General features: G+C 37.6%; 1 protein-coding gene across 1 annotated transcript in view; it reads right to left on the bottom strand.

The window, feature by feature from the left end:
- Window positions 1–5,028: 5,028 nt before the first annotated feature.
- Window positions 5,029–21,102, bottom strand: part of GTF2A2 (general transcription factor IIA subunit 2) — a 31,533-nt gene continuing 15,459 nt past the window's right edge. The window contains exons 2-5 of the mRNA XM_059913156.1: window positions 12,151–12,271; window positions 11,423–11,527; window positions 7,872–7,998; window positions 5,029–5,337 (exon numbers count right to left, since the gene is read on the bottom strand). Coding sequence (XP_059769139.1) covers window positions 5,312–5,337; window positions 7,872–7,998; window positions 11,423–11,527; window positions 12,151–12,222 — 330 coding nt within the window. The 5' untranslated portion in view covers window positions 12,223–12,271 and the 3' untranslated portion in view covers window positions 5,029–5,311. The remainder of the gene's footprint in view (window positions 5,338–7,871; window positions 7,999–11,422; window positions 11,528–12,150; window positions 12,272–21,102) is intronic.

The raw sequence follows: 21,102 nt of genomic DNA, 5'->3' as shown, positions 1-21,102 counted from the left end.
GGAAGTTAAGTCCTGTCCTTGTTATTCTGGAATGACTAGAAGTCTCTGAAGATGGGAACTTAAAAAAAAAAAATTGAGATTAAAATTGACATATAACATTAGTTTCAGGTGTACAAAATGGTGATTTTATATACGTGTATACTGCAAAATGATTACCATAATGTTAATATCCATCACCATACAGTTAGAAATCTTTTTTCTTATGATGAGAACTTTTAAGATCTACTCTCAGCAACTTTTAAATATACACAGTTGACCCTTGAACAATGAGGGGGTTAGGGTTGCTGATCCTCTGCAGTCGAAAATCCACGTATAACTTAGAGTTGGCCTTCTGTATATGTGGTTCTTTTGTATCTGTGGTTCCACATTTGTGGATTCAACCTACTGTGGATCGTGTAGCATTGTAGTATTTACTATTAAAAAACAAAAATCCCTGTATAAGTAAGTGGACTCACACAGTTCAAACTGGTGGTGTACAACACAGTATTGTTAACTATAGTCACTGTGCTGTACATTACACTCCCTGGACTTATTTATAACTACAAGTTTGTATCTTATGACCACTTTCACTCATTTTGCTCACCCCATCACCATCTGCCTCTGGCAACAACCAATCTGTTCTCTGTATCCATGAGTGCAATTTATTTTAGATTCCACATATGAGGTCATACAGTATCTATCTTTCTCTAACTTATTTCACTTGGCATAATGCCCTCAGGATCCATCTGTTTTGTTGCAAATGACAGGATTTCCTTTTTTTAATGGCTGAATAATCTGGTTCTTGTGGGCCACAGATGACACATTTTCTTTATGCATTCATCCATCAACGGACACGTATTTTCCTGTCTTGGCTGTTGTAAATAATGCTGCTTTGAACATAGATGCAGATATCTTTTCAAGATAGTGATTTCATTCTTTTCAAGATAGTGATTTCATTCCCTTCACATAAATACCCAGAAGTGGAATTGCTGGATCATAAGGTAAGTTTGTTTTTTTAAAAATTTATTTTATTTATTTATTTATGGCTGTGTTGGGTCCTTGTTTCTGTGTGAGGGCTTTCTCTAGTTGTGGCAAGCGGGGGCCACTCTTCATCGCGGTGCGCGGGCCTCTCACCACCGCGGCCTCACTCGTTGCGGACCACAGGCTCCAGACGCGCAGGCTCAGTAACTGTGGCTCATGGGCCCAGCTGCTCCGCGGCATGTGGGACCTTCCCAGACCAGGGCTCGAACCCGTGTCCCCTGCATTGGCAGGCAGACTCTCAACGACTGCGCCACCAGGGAAGCCCCATAAGGTAAGTTTTATTTTTAATTTTCTGAGGAATCTCCGTACTTTTCCATACTGGTTGCACTAATTTACATTCCTCCCAACAGTGCACGAGGGTTCCCTTTTCTCCGCATCTTCACCAATGCTTGTTGTTTTTTGACAGTAGCCATTCTAACAGGTGTGAGGTGATGTCTTACTGTGGTTTTGATTTGCATTTCCCTGGTTAATGATGAGCATATTTTCATGTACCTGTTGGCTGTATTTATGTCTTCTTTGGGAAAATGTCTATTCAGAACGGTTTTTTAGCTATTGTCTGCATTCTTTATATTTTGGATATAAATCTATCAGGTGTATTATTTGCAAGTATTTTCTCCTATTCTGTAGGCTGCCTGCTCATTTTACTGATGGTTTCCTTTACTGTGCAGAGAAGCTTTTTAGTTTGATGTAGTTCCGCTTAATTTTACTTTTGTTGCCTTCGCTTTTGGTATCAAATACAAAAAAATCACTGCCAAGACTGATGTCAGGGAGCTTTACACATGTTTTCTTCTAGTTTTATGGCTTCAGGTCTTAGGTTCAAGTCTTTAGTCCATTTTGGTTAGTTTTTTGTGTGTAGTGTAAGATAGTGGTCCAGTTTTCCCAACACCATTTATGGACAAGACTGTCCTTTCCCCATCGTACATTCTTGCCTCCTTTGTCATAAATTAATTGACCATACATGTGTGGGTTTATTTCTGGGCTCTCTATTCTGTTCCACTGATCTATGTGTCTGTTTTTATGCCAATATTATCATGCTATTTTGATTACTATAGATTTGTAATACAGTCAGAAAGCAGGAAGTGTGATGCCTTCAGCTTTGTTCTTGCTTTGGCTATTCAGGTGTTTTGTGGCTCACTTTGGTACACAATGAGTAAAAGCAGAGGAAGAAAGTATCAGAGAATAAGAGAGTTGGGACACTCACGGGAGCACACTGTTCAGTTTTCTTGCACAATGCTCTCTTGAACTAATGCTGCTAAATCCTTTGCCGTATGTTGCAAAGTTCTTATACCTCTTACAAGGTAGAATGCCTTGCCCCAAACCCCAAGCACATTCTATCTACCCATGTACTAGAAAAATAAGATTCTTATTATTACTACAGCATATAAAAAATAGCTGGATGTTTTCACCAAATTAGGGGGCATTTTTAGGATGGATTGACAAAACAAATGTTGCAAATTCTTATGGAGAATTTGCACTTTCCCTTACCAGGCATTGTTTTATTGATTCCAAATTTTATAACTATGCTACAAATAATTGCTTCTCCAGTTGAGTGAAAACACACACATTCCAATATATGTACATATTTTACTATTAGTGATTCAATTATGACCCACTCAAAACTGACGATAACATACCTTATGACACTGGGATTGATGCCTACCAAGAGATAAAATACTTTTTTTCCCCTTAACATCAGCTGAAGACAGATCACTATAAACAAACCAAACAATGACCAGTCAGGCATTAAACCCAAAGAAGCTATTCTTTGTCCACTAGTTGGGTGTTAAAGTAGTACTCAGTAATACATTGAGACAGGACCAACTGTACGTTACCACACAAAGCCCAGATTTTACATTTAGTCCTACTAATAGAAGAATTAATGGACTTTTTTTCTTCTTCCACATTAACAGGCAAGTAAGCTTATTATCACTGGAGTCTGTGGCCAGGTGGGAGAGCTTACGGCCAAAGTGGATACCTTTGGCCGTAAGCTCTGGCCGTGCCTCTTCTGTAATTTCCAGTGAAGTCCGAGTACTGCTGTGGGAAGATTAGAACACCTATATCACTATGCAAATGTTAGCCATGTGTATGCAAGTAATTAGAACTGAGAGGAGGAAATGTCAGGCTATGATTTCTGTACTCCTGCCCAGGCGAAAAGAGAGGTGTGTATGTGGTGGCTGTCCTAAGTACAAGAATTGGTTTCAACTGGTGGAATGTGGTATAATCCCTAGGGTTTACACCTAGGTACACTATAAACCCTAGGTATTCCACACCAGTTTCCTGGATGAGTACGAGTGAGTACTGAGAGTGATGTAAGTTCTTCCTGTCCTTTGTTGTGTTTTCTCATGACTCCTTTGTTAAGAGCTCACAAGGGAAGAGCTCAATATGGGTTGTACTCAGATACAAGTGGGTTTAAGTTTTGAATGATGGATAGGATTTTGATTCTGAAAGGAAAGTCATGAGAAATGAAGGAAACAGCATAACCAAGACAGAAGAGAAATCTGAGATCTGACTTGTTTCTTTCTCAAATTTAACTGGAGCAGACTCTGTGCTCATTAGTAGGGAAGGTCAGGAAGAGAACACTGGAATAGATTATGCAGAATGGGCTGCAAGGATGAAAGTTAGTTTTAATCTAAGAATCAAGGACTACACTGATGTGCTGAGGTAATACTAGGAGTGAGTGCGAAGGCATTACTCCAATTAGTAGGTCATGGCAGTCAACCATTTCCTGTAAGAAACTCATCTAGGTCAATGTTACTTTTGTATGTTTGAAAGCACAATCTAGTGACATCATTTATAGGATTTAAAATCCCCCAAAGTATACACCTCCAGCCCTATACTTTTCTTAAGATCTCAGTGACTGTTAATAACATGAAAAAAGTTTAAACCATAATTTACTCCTTAAGAAACAGAAACTTCTACAACCATTGTAAGTAAGTTTACTATCAACATAACCTGTCTGCTAACCATTATGTTGAACCTCCAAAATAAAAAGGTATTGATCCTGATTCATTGCAATTAAGAAAAATCCTAATAATTATGTAACCTTTGGTAATTAAGCTTCTAAATCTGTAAAAGGGGAACAAAGTTCTTCCAGGGCTGTTGTGAGGATTATCTAGAAGAATATATGTAACACAGCACTGATCATGAAGTTAGTGATGTTGGCCATTATCTTACATAGATCGGACCTGAGCACGGATTACTTAAAAATGATGAAACCTATTATATAACATGCTTCTACAGCTAAAAAATAGGGGGACAGTGCACAATATAAAGATCTTTTTTAGTACTTTAATAGGTTTATGAAAAGCTATTTTGCTGACGATTACTGCCAACTCTACTCCTCTATTAATTAATTATCTCTCAGCAGAGTGAGAGTGAAAGGACAGCTTCACCTTGAAAAGGGTTGAATTGGGAATGACCACAGGATGGGGCTGTAAAAGCCTACTTCCACTAAATGATAAACATTCTCCCTCTGTGACGTTTTAGAAATGCCACTTTCTTCATCATATATTCCTAGATTGACAAAACTTTTTCCTTCAAGTACATAAAGATATGGGATACATTTAATAGGACTTTTTATTGAAAGTCTAATAACTAGTAAGATGTAGAAAATTCTAAAAATGAAACCTGACTGATGATATGTAAATTATTTCTTAAATTGTCCATGTAAAGACTACATTTTGTTGTTTGTTTGTCTAATTTTTCCTAGTTGAGTTGTACTTAGATTTTTCACACCAATAATTACCCTTGGTTTTGTACTTTTTAAAAAATGATTTTTGTAAGGAAAGTTCTAGTCTGGAATTTTGGTCTTGCCCCCTGCTAATGCTTTCATCAGCTAAACTAACAAACAATTGATAGAAACTAACTACTGAAATGAATGCATTTTTCTAATTTCCTTTGCAAGGAACACGGTGCTCTTTCAAAATGCTTATCTAATATGTCCATGTTGCTAGCTTAGCAGCTCTAGCAGTTATTATAGCTTAGCAGCTCTAGCAGTTATTACTCACATTGAGTTTTAAAATGAATTTATTAAAGAATGGTCTTAGGAAGGCCACAATGTTTGATTTGTTGTTAAAAAAAAGTTCTGTTTCTTCATGCTGTATAATAAGGTAATGTAAGAAGGTACAGAATTATAAGCTTCTTTCTACTGGAATTCTCTGATTGATAGTACGGCACAGTGTAGTCATTTCTGCAATGCTAGAATAAATTAAAAAAAAAGTCTCTTCTATGCTTCTCTTCAAAAACTGATGAACAATAACAGGATGGCATTAAAAAGCCATATTTTTCCTATTCATTCTGTAGTACTGGAGCCAGTATCTAGGAAACAAACAGAGGAGAGAAACAGTAAATTCAAGCAGCAACTTTAAATATGTTGAGAAAATCTTTCAAAAGTAAAAGTAAAACAGGAACTAATGGTGGTGAAGAAGGGGAGACAAGGGTGGAAAGGAAAAGCTGACCAAAGTAATACCTTGTGTACGTAAATGTCTTTTTACCTCTGCCTTAAAAGGAAAGTTAATGCTTAGTCTCCATATTTATGTTAAGAAAAATCAAGTTATACTACATTTGGTTCATATAGCTGCTATACTTTTTTTCCAAGTCCTCTACTGTCCAAAAATTTAAAACCACAAAGGACTATATAACATAGAAGAGAATTGTTTTAATAATTCCTGGCAAGAAAAATACCAAAATTCTAGCCACTATCAATCACTTTCTCTACTTCTCTATTTGGAATTGAACTTTATTTCGCAGTAGTACTGCATTTATCTGGTTACTAAGGAATGGTATTAATCATTACTTAAGCTTCTATCTCTAAATGCCACAACCATTTATATTTTAAAGATTGATTGATTGCATTATTTTCTGCTGACAGACACGAGTGCATGGAACACAATCTAAGCTTTTCTTGAATACTCAACAATCTTTTCTTTGAAGAACAATTACTATACTGTGCTGTAAGTGGGCCAAGTTCCTCAGAAGCCACTGCAGTAGGTAAGGCTGATTGATTTGTATTTTATATGCACTGAAGTTTGAAAAAAAAACAAACAGATAATCTTATATCTTTAAGAAGCAAGAGAAATACACTCTAAGTAAAATACATATGTTTACATGGACTCTTTGATATTATTAAGTTTGCTCAGGGGCCCTCACTGACTTTTTGGTTCTTAGCTATGTTTCAAATGATTGATTGATTGACAGACACTCTACTAGTCTACATCTGTGCTGTCCAATGTGGTAGCTACTGGCTAACCACATCTGGCTATTTAAAGTTAAGAAAATTAAATTAAAATTAAAGCATTAAATTTCTCAGTTGCCCTAATCCATTTCAAGTGCTTAATAGTCAGATGTGGCTAGTGGAGGGTACAGACAGGAAACATCTCCATCAGCATGAAAGCTTTATGAACAGTACTGATCCATATCATTGAGTCACTTTGATAGTGGTCTAGAAATTATACATTAACGCTCAAATTCTATAGTCTACTAAACATTTGAAAACTTAAGGGTGATGATTTAGCCTAAATTATAAGACAGACATGAAAGAAAGTATACATTATCTGACAAACAGAAATGTTATCTATGATCCAGGAAGTATAAAATTATAAACACAGATTTTTTGTTGTTGTTGTTACAGCAAAGAACAAAGTATTTGGTAATTATATAAAAAAGTCATCTTAAAGGTCTTCTTACAATGATTATCCCTACTTAACCCTCCAAAATGTATGAGCCACTGTAACATTGCTAGTTTCAGAGACTCTGACATCTGGAAGAGATGATTTCTTTAAAAAGGGATAAAGGTATATAATTTCAGGCAGCTATCAAAAATCAGGTTTAAGAGAATGACTTACGTGTGAAAAATGATATATTTGCAAATAAGTATGTGCATACATATATTACTGTAAAGATATGTATATAAAGACTTGAAGGTTATACATTAATATATTAAGTGATATGTTATCTCCAGATGACGATGTTACAAATGACGTCTTTCTTGTGTGGTTTTCTGTCTTTATATCTTTTCAGTGGTGATAGGGCATTTCTTTGAAACCCAAAACATAAAAACAAAAAAACCTAACCTACAAACTGAGCAACGTAGGGTACTGCTTTCTACATTTCTCTTTCTTTTCAAAATTCCCCTTCTTGGAAAGTGACTGACTGACAGTATTCTCTAATTTCAGGAATAGCTGCTTTAAACACAAGTTGTTCAGATTACAAAGTAAAAGTAAGTATATTTCAAATACAATTTATATATTTAAAATTCCATTAGCAAAAAGAAAATAATCATGGAACAGAAAGCAGAGATGTATAGTTTTTGAAACATTTAAGGACCTGAAGAAGTGCCTCGGTCTGCTGTAAAAATATCTGCATGTAACAGATCAGAGGACTAGATATTTACCATTATGACTGATAAGGCTCTTATGGTTATTTGAAGAAGTCTTTTAAGTAATCATTTTTAAAATATAAAATGTATAGGTAGCCAACAAAACAGAAACCATAGGATAAACTGAAATTAAACACTTCCTTAAAGAAAAAGAAAAGCTTTAGAAACACTTCAAATCTGCAACTGAAATAGGGAAGAAAAGCTTATTAATATGCTTCCCCCACCCCCGCAAACAAATTCAACCCGTAGAAGTAGTCTATGTGTCGTGTCATATGAAATGTTTATACCTAAAGTTAGTAAGAGGACTATGTGAGATCTGGAATCCAGAATCTAGCTGAGAAAGAAGCCTGGTCTCTATCTGGGAGTGGATCACTGGCCATTTTCTCCCTTAATTTCAGATGAAAATTTTCTAAAGACTCATGAAAACAAGATTTCAAGTAGCTTTGCTTTCACAGTAATTAGGGCAAACACTTACTTTTACCATCACAGGCTACAATTTTCACTTTATCCACTTTAATAAGTTCTGTCACCTCTCTGAATTCAACATCATTCAATACAAAAGTCCACACATTATCGCAGAATCTGTATGTATTTAGAGAGCCCTTTAAAACAAAACATTTAGACAAACCATGAAAAGTCATTTTTTCCCCCTCACATTTTTCTCCAGACAATTTAAGAAAACCTAGCTACAAGTACATAATTCTCAAAATAGGATGAAAATTAAGGAAATTCTTAAGCAAGCAATCTTAAGTGTTAATCATACTATCACTTAAAAAAATCCTAGATAAATTTGCTAAGGGAAGAGTTAAAAAATATTTTAGTTAGCACACTATTTTCAGCACTGGAAAAGCCTGCAAATTACTTACCTGAAGAAAAACTGAACGGAAATTTGAATCTGTATGTCTACTGCCCTCATGTGGCTAAATTATGAAAATTCATTTGAATTTTTTATATAAATACTTTTTAAAAGCAACCTATTTTATTGTGTATGTTGATCCTCTGAGTTTGTACAAAAGCAGGGGATTCCTAGAAACATTAATTTTAGTCCTGTGACTTAGCTCAGATGAATTACTGTACTGGCCACTAAAATTACAACATTATTGTCCTGTGCAACTGACATTCTTCTAATACATATTTCTCCTAAAAAAAATTTTATCTGAACATTAAAAGGAACTTTTTGAAAAGTGTGATGAAGGTGCAAGGGTGGACACCAACAGAATATAATCAAAACCTGAGAGACATATACATGCACAAGTATTTACATATGAAATTTAGTATTCAATGAGACATTTCTATGCCTTCAGAAAAAAAAAAATTCAGCACAAAACTGTTCCCTGCAGTGTTACTTGTAATATCAAAAATTGAGTTCTCATTAATGGCTTAAGTTAGAATCATTAGGGAAATTATAATGGCTATGAATGAATACATTTAATAAATAATGAATAATTACTATTTGTTAGACAATACTAGGCACTAAGGATACAATGGTAAGCAATACACGTATGATCCCTGCCATCCAAGAAGCTTAGGTTAGCAGGGGAGATCATTCAAACAAGTAAATACATAGTGCTATGAAAGATTGTTACTGGGTACAATGGGAGTACAGTAGAGGCATCCAAGGGTACAGGAGATAGGACAGAGGAAGCTTGAGTCCCAAAGAATAAAAAAGAGTCAAGGGAAAGGTGGGACAGCAGAAAGGAAGACAAACACTTGGAATGGGATAGTAAGTTCCTGAAACGAGAATATGACAGGAGGTCCTAAGGCGAAAGAGATCATGGAGAGCCTTGGGAAAGCTTTTCCCTATTGTGAGGGCATTAGGACGTCAATGAAGGATTTCAAGCAGAGGAGTAACATGCTGAGATCTGCATTTTTGGTGATAACATGAACAGACTAGAGGGGAGTCTGACTGGAGGAAGGAGAGCAGCTAAGAAGCCGATAGCTTTTAGCTGGCTGAATCACAGGTCAAAGTGGCTGGGCGATAGCAGAGGCAAGGGGGTCCAGGGAAGTGGAGAGATTTTAAAAGGTAGATCTGTCAACGCTTGATAACCAACTGGATATGGTCGGGTGGGGAAGAGAGAAATCTTTGTTATTCCCAAGTTTCTGGCTTGTGTAACAACGCATTCATAGAAAAAACTGGTTTGGGAGGAAAGTTAAATTCGAGTTTCAGCTACATCTTACCATATCCAGTAAGCAGCTGGAGTGTAGAAGCAAGCATGGGAGCATATCAATTTTAAAGCCAAGGACTGGATGAGATCATTCAAGGAGGAATAGGTGGAGCCCTAGATAACCCTTAAGGAAAACCAGCAATTAAGTGATACAAAGTAGCCTGAGAGAGGGGCCAGAGAATAGAAAAAAAAGCCAAAATAGTATGATTTCAAGGGAAGTATGGGTTTCAAAAGAGACTAATCAATAGTATCACTAATTATGCATTAGATTCAGCAATAAATAACTTGGCAAGAGAAGTTTCAGTGGAGAGGTGGGAGTAATGCATAGAAGATCACTTAGGACATATTATTAAGTAAAAGATGCAGAGTTGTAAATGTAAAAAAAAAACTTTAATTAGATCTGTTCCTTGACTATAGTTTGAGCCTTTGGAAGGCTGAACAACCAAACGCCAACCTCAATGTTCACTTCTGGCTTGTGTATAAAGTGTGTAGGTTACTGTCATATCCAGTTGGTGGCAGATGTGTCAATAATTTGAACCAGGCAAGTCACTACTATTTATGATTAGCATGTGAACATTCAAATATGCTGAAATTCTGTTCTTTATATTAAAAATTTCCTTCTATATGATAGATAACATGTGGCTAAACTGTATCTTTAATGCACCTCTAATAAATACATATATTTTTTTACATATATCTACTGAATAACACTTTTTTAAAGTTAATTTACCTTTAGCTAAAGAGATCCAAACTAGAAACCTACAATAATACAACTAGAAGACCACTCAGGCCTTGTGAACCCTACGACTCTGATAAGTAGTCAAACAAATTTTCTACATGGGCAAATGTGTATCAACATGGATCAATTTAGAATTAAAGGATCAGGTTCTGAATGACCAACTAGGCACATTTGTATGTATGGTTGTACAAAAAGGAAACTGTGCCAGCATTATTACTGTTAAAAATTCAAGAATCCACTGATAAAATTTTATAAAGACACGTTTTACTCCAGATAATTGTTAGGCATGTGAAACTGATGTGACTTATTTATATGAATATAAAATACATGCAGATTTTACCCCTTCACTAAAATAACGGGCCTGTCTTCTTTTGTCCTGTATACCCAATATCCAGAACAATGCCTCGTATTTAACAGGCATTGAAATGTTCGATGAATAAATGATAAATTTTTCTTTTGTGTTTTTCATCACAAACTAAATCCAAAACCCCCAAACACTGACGTTCTCTTAAATGCAAATTAACATCTATATTCTTTTCATTTGTTGATTTTCGTATCTTTTAACCTGAATTTACCATCGAATTGAGAAAGACAGTTTTATTCAGTTTGGGATTACTGTTCAAAGTACAAATGATTCAAATGAGACCAAGCTACCAGAAGAGACCATTATCTGCCAACAGGTCAGGTCTTTATAAGCCATGTTACCTGAGAGTAGGTGGGAGGCAACGTGAAGTTTCTAGAAATAACTCTGAACTTCCCTGGTCAGAGTTTAAAAAACATAACTGACCCTTAGAGATTACTCTCACTTACCTTCAATCCTGCAGATAATGTTTCAGACATTTGAAATCTCAGTAACTCTTCAGGGAAGGTAGCCAAACGTAACATAGGCTGATTTGTGAAACAATGGAATAAGAATCTAAAAACAACTCTGTATCTCACATTAAGTGGATGAACTTAGTATACAGATTATTTAAACATCAAGCAGGATTCAGTTGTTATCAAACAAGTTCCAAAGTTTGATTAAGCCATCTCTTTATGATTAATAAATATGTAGGTGTCCTAATAAAAAGCACTATTGTGACAACCATGGTGCAGCTTCTAGATTTAAGAAAACATACTTACCCTGAAATTGACTCTGTTCCTGACCCTCTGTGCCAACGCTGAATTTATAGCCTTATCAAACTGAAGTAGAACTTGAAGGGCAAGTTGGGGGGTAATCTGTTGAGACTGAGAAAAAATAAAGGTCATGAATCTTCTTAGAGAAGAACATTAAAGAAAAAATAAAACAAAAATACATGAATTATCATCTAAAATTTAACTGAGGTTAACCAGAGCCTCTAAACTAGAATCCCTTATTCTTTTTTGCCATAACTGACAACTCAGAAGCAAAGCCTGACAATATTTTCTTGCATTATCTTGACACAAACATAACTTTGAAAAGAAAACATGCAGTGATGTTACAGCACCAGGACAAAACTTTGTCTACCACTCCTTCACAGTATCTGGAAAGAAGTGTTCGATAAATTGAAGGAACCAAGTTTCTTTTAAATAAAAAACTTGGGACCAATAATATGTTAAAAAAAAAAAAAAAAGTCTAATCTTATCAAAGCTCAAAATATATGAAAATAAATGGAAATATGTAATATGTTCTTAGATGAGAGGTTTACATAAAAAGGTTCATTTTCCTAAAATTAAAATATAAATTCAAAATTCTAATTTAAATCTCAAGACTTGTATTAACTTATCCAAAGTTATCTTAGAGCTACATAGACTATGCCATTCCCATAAGTATGAGAACAAGAATTATTATAGATCCATCTAAATAAAAATGTTGATTTTTAGTCCCTCACCTGTATAAGCTCATCGAGGCTCTCCTGAAGACTGTTTCCCAAAGTGGTATTTCTGTACAACTGATATGCCATGGCTTAGGAGGGAGAAATTCTTTTTCTTATTCAGGCTTGCATTGATATCCTAAAAATTTAATATGAAAGTATTAAAAAATATATAAATTACGTATGTAACATAGGCACTTCATATTTTCTAATACATACTATTAGCATACTATATAATAACTGAGGAATTACAAGGAATAGTTAAAAATAGTTTTTCTATTTTTCTATTATTTCGACATAGGCATTTATACTCCTTTGTACAGAGTATAGATATATATATTAAAATGTACATCTTTACCATTTCTTTCAAATATCTACCTTTTTTTTTTTTTTAAGAAAGCTATTTTTTTTTTTTTTTTAAGAAATTCACGTTCTTTTATTTATTTATTTATGACTGTGTTGAGTCTTCGTTTCTGTGCGAGGGCTTTCTCTAGTTGCGGCAAGTGGGGACCACTCTTCATCGCGGCGCGCGGGCCTCTCACCATCGCGGCCTCTCGTTGCGGAGCACAGGCTCCAGACGTGCAGGCTCAGTAATTGTGGCTCACGGGCCCAGTTGCTCCGTGGCATGTGGGATCTTCCCAGACCAGGGCTCGAACCCGTGTCCCCTGCATTGGCAGGCAGATTCTCAACCACTGCGCCACCAGGGAAGCCCCAAATATCTACCTTTTGACCTAGTCTAGAATTTACCATGTACCATTCTTTTCTACTTACTGTCAAGTCACTGATCCAATCTTCAGCTCACATTTGAATGCCTTCCCCTTCATTTTCCTTTTCTCTTAAAATTCAGTATTTACAGACTGCCTACCCAGAAGATAGCACTGTGACAGGTACCATGGAAAGGAAGATAAATAAAGATATACTTCTGACCCTAAAAAATTTATACTTTAGAAAAGGTAACAGACACATAAAAAAGTTAAATAGAGAATAAGAACTGTGATAGAGATTATACAGTTATTATGGAGGCTGCCTGTGGACTGAATGAGTTGGCTCACAAAAGCTTCCTGATTCTTCAAGCTAGACTTTAGCCAAGCAAAGGAGGAAAGTCATCTTAGGCTGAAAAAATAAATAGAATGAGTAAAGCCACAGAAGGATGAAATAATACAGTCCGTAGACAGAACTATAAATTGTTCCATATTAGGGTATAGGTATGAATAGGAAGTGGTAGGACATGAGGCTGAAAAAGATGACATGGATGGATTTGTCAGGAGGTGCCAGGGTTTTACAGTGCAGGTAATGGGGAGCCCCTGAAGCTTTCTAGACAGGACAGATCAGACAAATGGGCAGCAATGTAAACAATGTACTCAAGTGCAAGATTAGAAAGTGATGAGGGCTCGAAGAGGGTGCCAGTAGCACATATTCAGCAAATACTGAGCTTTTACTATATGTCGTGTATTAGATACCTGACCTCATGGCACTTTCAGTTTAGAGATGGACAGAAGGAGACAGGTGTATTCAGGAGTAAACATCAGGTAAAACTCAGCAAAAATAATAGTTCTCAGTCTTCACATTACACACCTTGTGAGCATTTGATACACTTGTTCATTTCTGCCTTCTTGAAGTCTTTTCTTTGGCTTTTGGGACCCCACACTCAGTTTTCTCCTCCCACCTCACTGGATAGTACTGTTTCTTGTTTCCTTCTGTTGGTTGCTCCTCAGCAATCTAACTTCTAACTACTTGAGTGCCCCAAGGCTTCTCATGTCTTCTCTATATGCTTTACTCCCGTAGTTACCTCATCTAGGCTTATGGCTTTAAATACGTTCTATTTATCTGCTGATGACGTGCAAACTTACGTTGCCAGTCCTGACCTTTTATATGCCCATGTTGCCATATATAAAACTGCCTACTTGACACTGGATGGAAATATGAAGTGGTAGATCAAATTAAATTTGTTACAAACCAAATTCTGGATACTCCTCCAAACCTTTTCTGCCCTCGGTTTGTCCACCTCAATGAACAGTAAATCTAGTCTTCCAGTAAGGCGGCCCCAAAACCTTACAGTCAAATTCTCTCTCACCCTGCGTGCAATCTGTCAGCCAATCCTTTCAGTTCTTCCTTCTGAATATAACCGGAATCCAACAACTTTGACCATCTCCACTGCTAGCACTAAGTCACCATCAATCTGTCACTAAGATTTATGGTGATAGCCAAGTAAGGCATCTCCTTCTTTCTACCCTTGTCTATCCCACCCCTGCCCCCAGAGCAGCCATGCTGAGCCTTTTAAAACACAAATAAAATCACATCACTCATCTATTCAAAACCTCCCAAGGCAGCATCCTATCTCAGAGTAAAAACCAAGGTCCTCCTAATGGTTTACAAGGCCTGCATGATCTGGGCCCCCCCCCACCCCCACTACCTCTCTGAACTTGACTTCTTCCACCTAACCCCTCATTCACTCTGCTTCAGCCATACTAGTCCCTTGCTCCAATATGGCAAGGTGTTCTTGCTTTAGGACCTTTGCACTGGCTGTTCTTTCTGTTTCAAATGTACTGCGCAGATACCTGCAGGGTTTACCTCTCATCTGATTCAGATCTCTGCTCAGATGTCACTTCATCAGAAATGACTTTTGTGACCAACCTATAAGAAAGAACTATCTCCCTTGCCCTTTACACTGCTTTATTTTCATTCATATCACTAACTGAAGCTGACATATATATGCTTATTCTATTTCCATCCACTAAAACAGACGTTCCCTAAAGATAGGACTTTTGCTCAGTTATATATTTACCATCTAGAACAATGCCTAGTATGAATTCAATAAGTGTTAGTGAATAAATAACCTGGTGATATGTCAAAATGCTAATATCAAACTGTATTGCACTTAGATGCATTTATAATAGGTTTTCTACTTTACTGAGGAAAGTGAAGCAATGAAAACTTCAACTCTCAAAACTACATCTAACCACCTACCAATATCTACACCCATATACTCTGCCTGTCACTATAGTCAAACTATCCATGCTGTTACCTAAATACAATCCTTCTACCTGTGGATCAGGCCCTATCCCCACTATTACGGACAGGATATTTTTCCAACAATTCAATTATTCCTTCTATCCCTGTCAAATTTCCCATCTCTACGGATCCTTCCCATCAGCAAACAAACAGGCGGCTACTTCTCCCATCTTAAAAAAAATAGTCTCAACTCGCTTCTCTGGCCAGCTACACTCTATTTCTCTATTCCTCTTTGCAGCAAAAACTCCTGAGTTGTCTGTACTCACTGTCTCTCATTCCTTTTCTCACATTTTCTCTTAAACTCACTCCTTATACAGTTTTGCCTCAAGCACTCAAATGAAACAGATGGTGAAAGTCACCACTGGCAATGCTAAAACTAATAATCCTCAATTCTTAATTCTCACCAGACTTAATCATTTGACGTGGCTGATTACTCCCTCCTCTTTGATAAAGGATCTTGGCTTAGCTTCTGGGACAGTACACTTTTTGGGTTGTTCTCTTAAACTCACTGGTTCATCCTTCTCAATATTGTTTGTTGCACCATTGTAAAGCAATTATACTCCAATAAAGATGTTAAAAAAAATATTGTTTGTTGGTTGAGGCTCTTCTCCCTTAACTCTTAATGTCACAAGACACCTCTTTGGTTCTCTGCTTTCTGTCTACACTCGTTCCTTGGTGATATCGCTTTGTGTCACGGTTTTACATACCATTGCTGATGATTCCCAAATTCATATACTAGAACAGACCTTGCCCTGAACTCACTCTGGATCCAACTGCCTACTCAACATCTCTATGTGTTGTCCTTCCCATCTCAGCTGATATAACTCCATACCTCTATGCGCTTAGGCAAAAACCTTTGAAGTTATTCCCGACCACCACTCCCTACACCCCGAGTCTGGCCATCTTACCTCCACATCCAATCCCTAGCATAATCTGTAAACTCTACCTTCAATATGGATTCAGAATCCAACCATTTCTCACCATTTCCGTTGTTATCACCCTGGTATGTGCCGCCATCACCTGTCATTGGGATTCCTGAAATAGCTTCCTAACTGGTTTCCCTGCTTCCATGCTTGCCCCCTAGATTCTAATCCCAATTCAGCAGTCAGGTGATCTTTTAAAACACAGGTTAGAACATATCTCTTCTCTGTGCAAACCTCCCATGGTTTCCATTTCATTCAGTCCTTATAATAATCTGGCTACCCATTATCTCACTGACCTCATTTGCCATCTCCCCCTTGTTCTTGCCCTTCTCCAGACAAACTGGCTTCTCCCTGTTTTTCTTAGAACATGACAGACATGTTCCTGCCTATGTAAGCCTTTGTAAAGGCTGTCCTTTTTACCTGGAATGCTCTTCTCCCAGATATCCTCTTGTTTTTCTTAATTCCTTCAAGTATAGCATGTACTTAATGAGGCCTAAACAGACCACCATATTTAAAACCCCAACTCCCACCTCCACTCTGGAACTGCCCAATCCCCCTCACCCTGCTATGTTTCTTTGATGGCACCATCACCTTCTAACACGTTATATAGTTTCCTTAGTTTAATGTTTATTTTCTGCATCCTTCAATAGACTGTACGACCTACCAGGGCAGGGACTTTGGTCTGTTTTTGTTCACTGAAGTAAACCAGGCATCTAGAACAAACACTACCTGAGACGTAATAGGAGACAATTAAATATTTGTTCAATAAATAAATGAAGACAAAAAAATCAGTTAGTATAACGTGTGTGGGTAGCTGAGGTGGGGGGGGGGGGATAAAAAGGGCAAGAAGGGGTCCCAGTAAGAAGATATAAACTTGACAAAGTGAGAGTACAGAATCTTGTGTCCTGCCCATTTAACAAAAGTCTAAGAGTTACCAGAAGATAACTATAAGTTAATAATGAATTATCAGAAAGAGAAATAATCCCATTTACGATTGCATCAAAAAGAACAAGATACTTAGAAATAAATTTAGCCAAAGAGATGAAAGACTTGGACATTGAAAACTGTAAGACAATGATGAAAGAAACTGAATATGACACAAATAAACAGAAACAAATTCCAGGCATGTGGACTGGAAGAATCAGTATTATTAAAATGTCCATACTACCTAAAGCAATCTACAGATTCAACATAATTCCTATCAAAATTCCAATGGCATTTTTCACAAATAGAACAAACAGTCTTAAAATATATATGAAACCACAAAGATGCCAAAATGCCAAAGCAATCTTGAGAAAGAAGGACAAAGCTCGAGGCATCATGTTTGCTGATATCTAATTCTATCACAAAGCTATAGTAATCAAAACAGTACATTACTGCCATAAAAACAGATGTATAGATGAATGGAATAGAATAAAGAGCCCAGAAATAAACCTACACATGTACGGTCAAGTAATTAACAACAAAGGAGGTGAGAATGTACAATTGAGAGGGCTTCCCTGATGGTGCAGTGGTTAAGAATCTGCCTGCCAATGCAGGGGAACAGGTTCGAGCCCTGGTCCAGGAAGATGCCACATGCCGCGGAGCAACTAAGCCCGTGCGCCACAGCTACTGAGCCTGCACTCTAGAGACCCCGTGCCACAACTACTGAGCCCGCATGCCGCAACTATTGAAGCCTGTGCGCCTAGAGCCTGTACTCCGCAACGAGAAGCCACTGCAATGAGAAGCCCGCGCACCGCAATGAAGAGTAGCCACTGCTCACTGCAACTAGAGAAAGCCTGTGCGCAGCAACGAAGACCCAACACAGCAAAGGAAGGAAGGAAGGAAGGAAGGACAATGGGGAAAGGACAGTCTCTTCAATAAAGGGTGCTGGGAAAACTGGGCATCCACATGCAAGAAAAAAGACACTAGACCATTATCATACACCATACACAAAACTGAACTCAAAATGGATTAAAGGCTTGAAATGTAAGACCTAATACCATAAAACCCCTAAAACTCCTAGAAGAAAACATAGGTGGTAAGCTCCTTGACACAGGTCTTGGTGATGATTTTTTGAATCTGACACCAAAAGCAAAAGCAAAAGCAATAAAAGCAAAAATAAATAAGTGGGACAGGATCATACTAAAAAGCTCATGCACAGCGAAGGAAACGATAAAAAAAAACAGGCTACCTACTGAATGGGGGAAAATATTTGCAAATCATGTATCTCATATGGGCCTGATATCCAAAATATATAAAGAATACATAAAACTCAATAGCAAAAAAAACAAACAATCCAATTAAAAATTGGACAGAACATATGCAGCAACATGGATGGACCTAGAGGTGATCATATTAAGTGAAGTCAGAGAAAGACAAAATATCATATCACTTACATGTAGAATCTAAAAAATGATATAAATAAACTTATTTACAAAACAGAAATCAACTCACAGACAGAAAACAAACTTATGGTTACCAAAGGAATTGGGGAGCGGAGGGGGGAGGGGATGAATTAGGAGTTTGGGATTAACATATACACAATACTACATATAAAATGGGTAGCAACAAGGCCCTACTGTATAGCACAGGAAATTATACTCAGTATCTTGTAATAACCTGTAAGGGAAAAGAACTTGAAAAAACACATATATTTATATATATGTATAACTGAATCACTTTGTTGTACACTTGAGACTAACACAATGTTGTAAATTAACTGTACTTCTATAAAAAAAAAATTGGGCAAAAGATGTGAACACTTTTCCAAAGAACATATACAGATGCCAAACAGTACATGAAAAGCTGCTCAACATCACTATCAGGGATATGCAAATCAAAACCACAGTGAAATATCACCTCACACCTGTTAAAATAACTATTATCAAAATGACAATTAATAGCAAGTGTTGGAGAAGATGTGGATTAAAGGGAACCCTTGTGCATTGTTGGTAGACATGCAAACTGTGGTGCAGCCACTAGGGAAAAGTATGGACGTTTCTCAAAAAAGTAAAAGAGAACTCCCATATGATCCAACAATTCCACTTTGAAGTACTTATCGGAAGAAAAAGAAAACACTAACTGGAAAAGATATATGCACCCACATGTTCACTGTAGCACTATTCACAATAGCCAAGATATGAAAACAACTTAAGTGTCCATCGAAGGATGAATGGATAAAGAAATTGTGGGATGGGAAACAAGATGGCAGAGTAGAAGGACGTGGGTTCACCTCCTCTCACAAAAACACCGAAATCACAACTAACTGCTGAGCAACTATTGACAAAAAAAGACTGGAACCTACCAAAAAAGACATCCTATATCCAAAGACAAAGAAGAAGCCACATTGAGATGGCAGGAGGGGCACAACTGCAGTAAAATCAAATCCCATACCCACTGGGTGGGCGATCAACAAACTGGAAAATAATGATTACCACAGAGGTTATCTCATAGGAGTGAAAGTTCTGAGCCCCACATCAGGATCCCCAGCCTGGGGGTCTGGCAATGGGAGGAGCCACCCCCAGAGCATCTGGCTTTGAGTGCCAGTGGCGTTTGATTGCAGGAATTCCACAGGACTGGGGGAGACAGAAACTCCACTCTTAGCACACACAAGGTCTTGTGCATACCAGGACCCAAGGGAAAAAGCAGTGAGCTCACAGGATCCTGGGCCAGACCGACCTGCTGGTATTGGAGAGTCTCCTGTAGAGGTGGGGAGCAGCTGTGGCTCACTGCAGGGACAAAAACACAGGTGGCGATAGTTCTGGGGAGTACTCATTGGTGTGGGCCCTCCTAGAGGCTGCCATTTTCTCACCAACACTTGGCCCCACCCAACACCCTCTAGGCTCCAGTGCGGGGACACCTCAGGCCAAAGAACTGACAGGGTGGGAACACAGCCCCACCCATCAGCAGACAGACTGCCAAAAGTCTTCCTGAGCCCACAGCTGCCTGCTAAACACTTCTTGACACAGGCCTGCCCACCAGAGGGACAAGACCCAGCTGCACCCATCAGTGGGCAGGAACCAGTCCCTCCCACCAGGAAACCTGCAAAAGCCTCTTAGACCAGCCTCATCCACAAGGGGGCAGAAGCAGAAGCAAGAAGAACTACAACTCGGCAGCCTGTGGAACAGAAACCACAATACAGAAAGTTAGACAAAATAAGATATTGGAGAAATATGTCCCACACGAAAAAACAAAATAAAGCCCCAGAAGAACAACTAAATGAAATGGAGACAGGCAATCTACCCAAAAAAGAATTCAGAGTAACGATGGTAAAGACGATCCAAGATCTCGGAAAAAGAATGGAAGCACAGACCTAAAAGGTGCAAGAAATGTTTAAGAGCAAGCTAGAAGATCTAAAGAAGAAACAAACAGAAATGAACAATAAAATACCTGAAATGAAAAATATACTAGAAGGAATAAATAGCAGAATAAATGAGGCAGAAGAACGGATAAGGGAGCTGGAAGACAGAATGGCGGAAATCACTGCCACAGAACAGAGAAAAGAAAAAAGAATGAAAAAAAATAGGACAGTTAAAGAGACCTCTGGGACTTTGTTAGATGCACCAACATTCACATTATATGAGTCCCAGGACAAGAGAGACAGAAAGCACCTGAGAAAATATTTGAAGAGATTAATAGCTGAAAACTTCCCTAACATGGGAAAGGAAAAAGTCACCCAAGTCCAGGAAGCACAGAGTCTCATAAAGGATTAAACCCAAGGAGGAACACGCCAAGACACATAGTAATGAAACTGACAAAAATTAAACACAAAGAAAAAATATTAAAAGCAACAAGGGAAAAGCAACAAAAAACATAAAAGAGAATTCCCATAAGGTTATCAGCTAATTTTTCAGCAGAAACTGCAGACTAGAAGGAAGTGGCAAAATATGTTTAAAGTGATGAAAGGCAAGAACCTACAACCCCCGAATAGCCAAAGCAATCTTGAGAACGAAAAATGGAGCTGGAGGAATAAGGCTCCCTGACTTCAGACTATATTACAAAGCTACAGTAATCAAGACAGTTCGGTACTGGCACAAAAACAGAAATATAGATC

The sequence above is a fragment of the Balaenoptera ricei genome, chromosome 2 (genome assembly GCF_028023285.1).
Source record: "Balaenoptera ricei isolate mBalRic1 chromosome 2, mBalRic1.hap2, whole genome shotgun sequence".
Lineage (NCBI taxonomy): Eukaryota > Metazoa > Chordata > Mammalia > Artiodactyla > Balaenopteridae > Balaenoptera > Balaenoptera ricei.
Note: the sequence above shows the minus strand (reverse complement) of the source record. Positions and strands in the feature narration are given on the sequence as shown.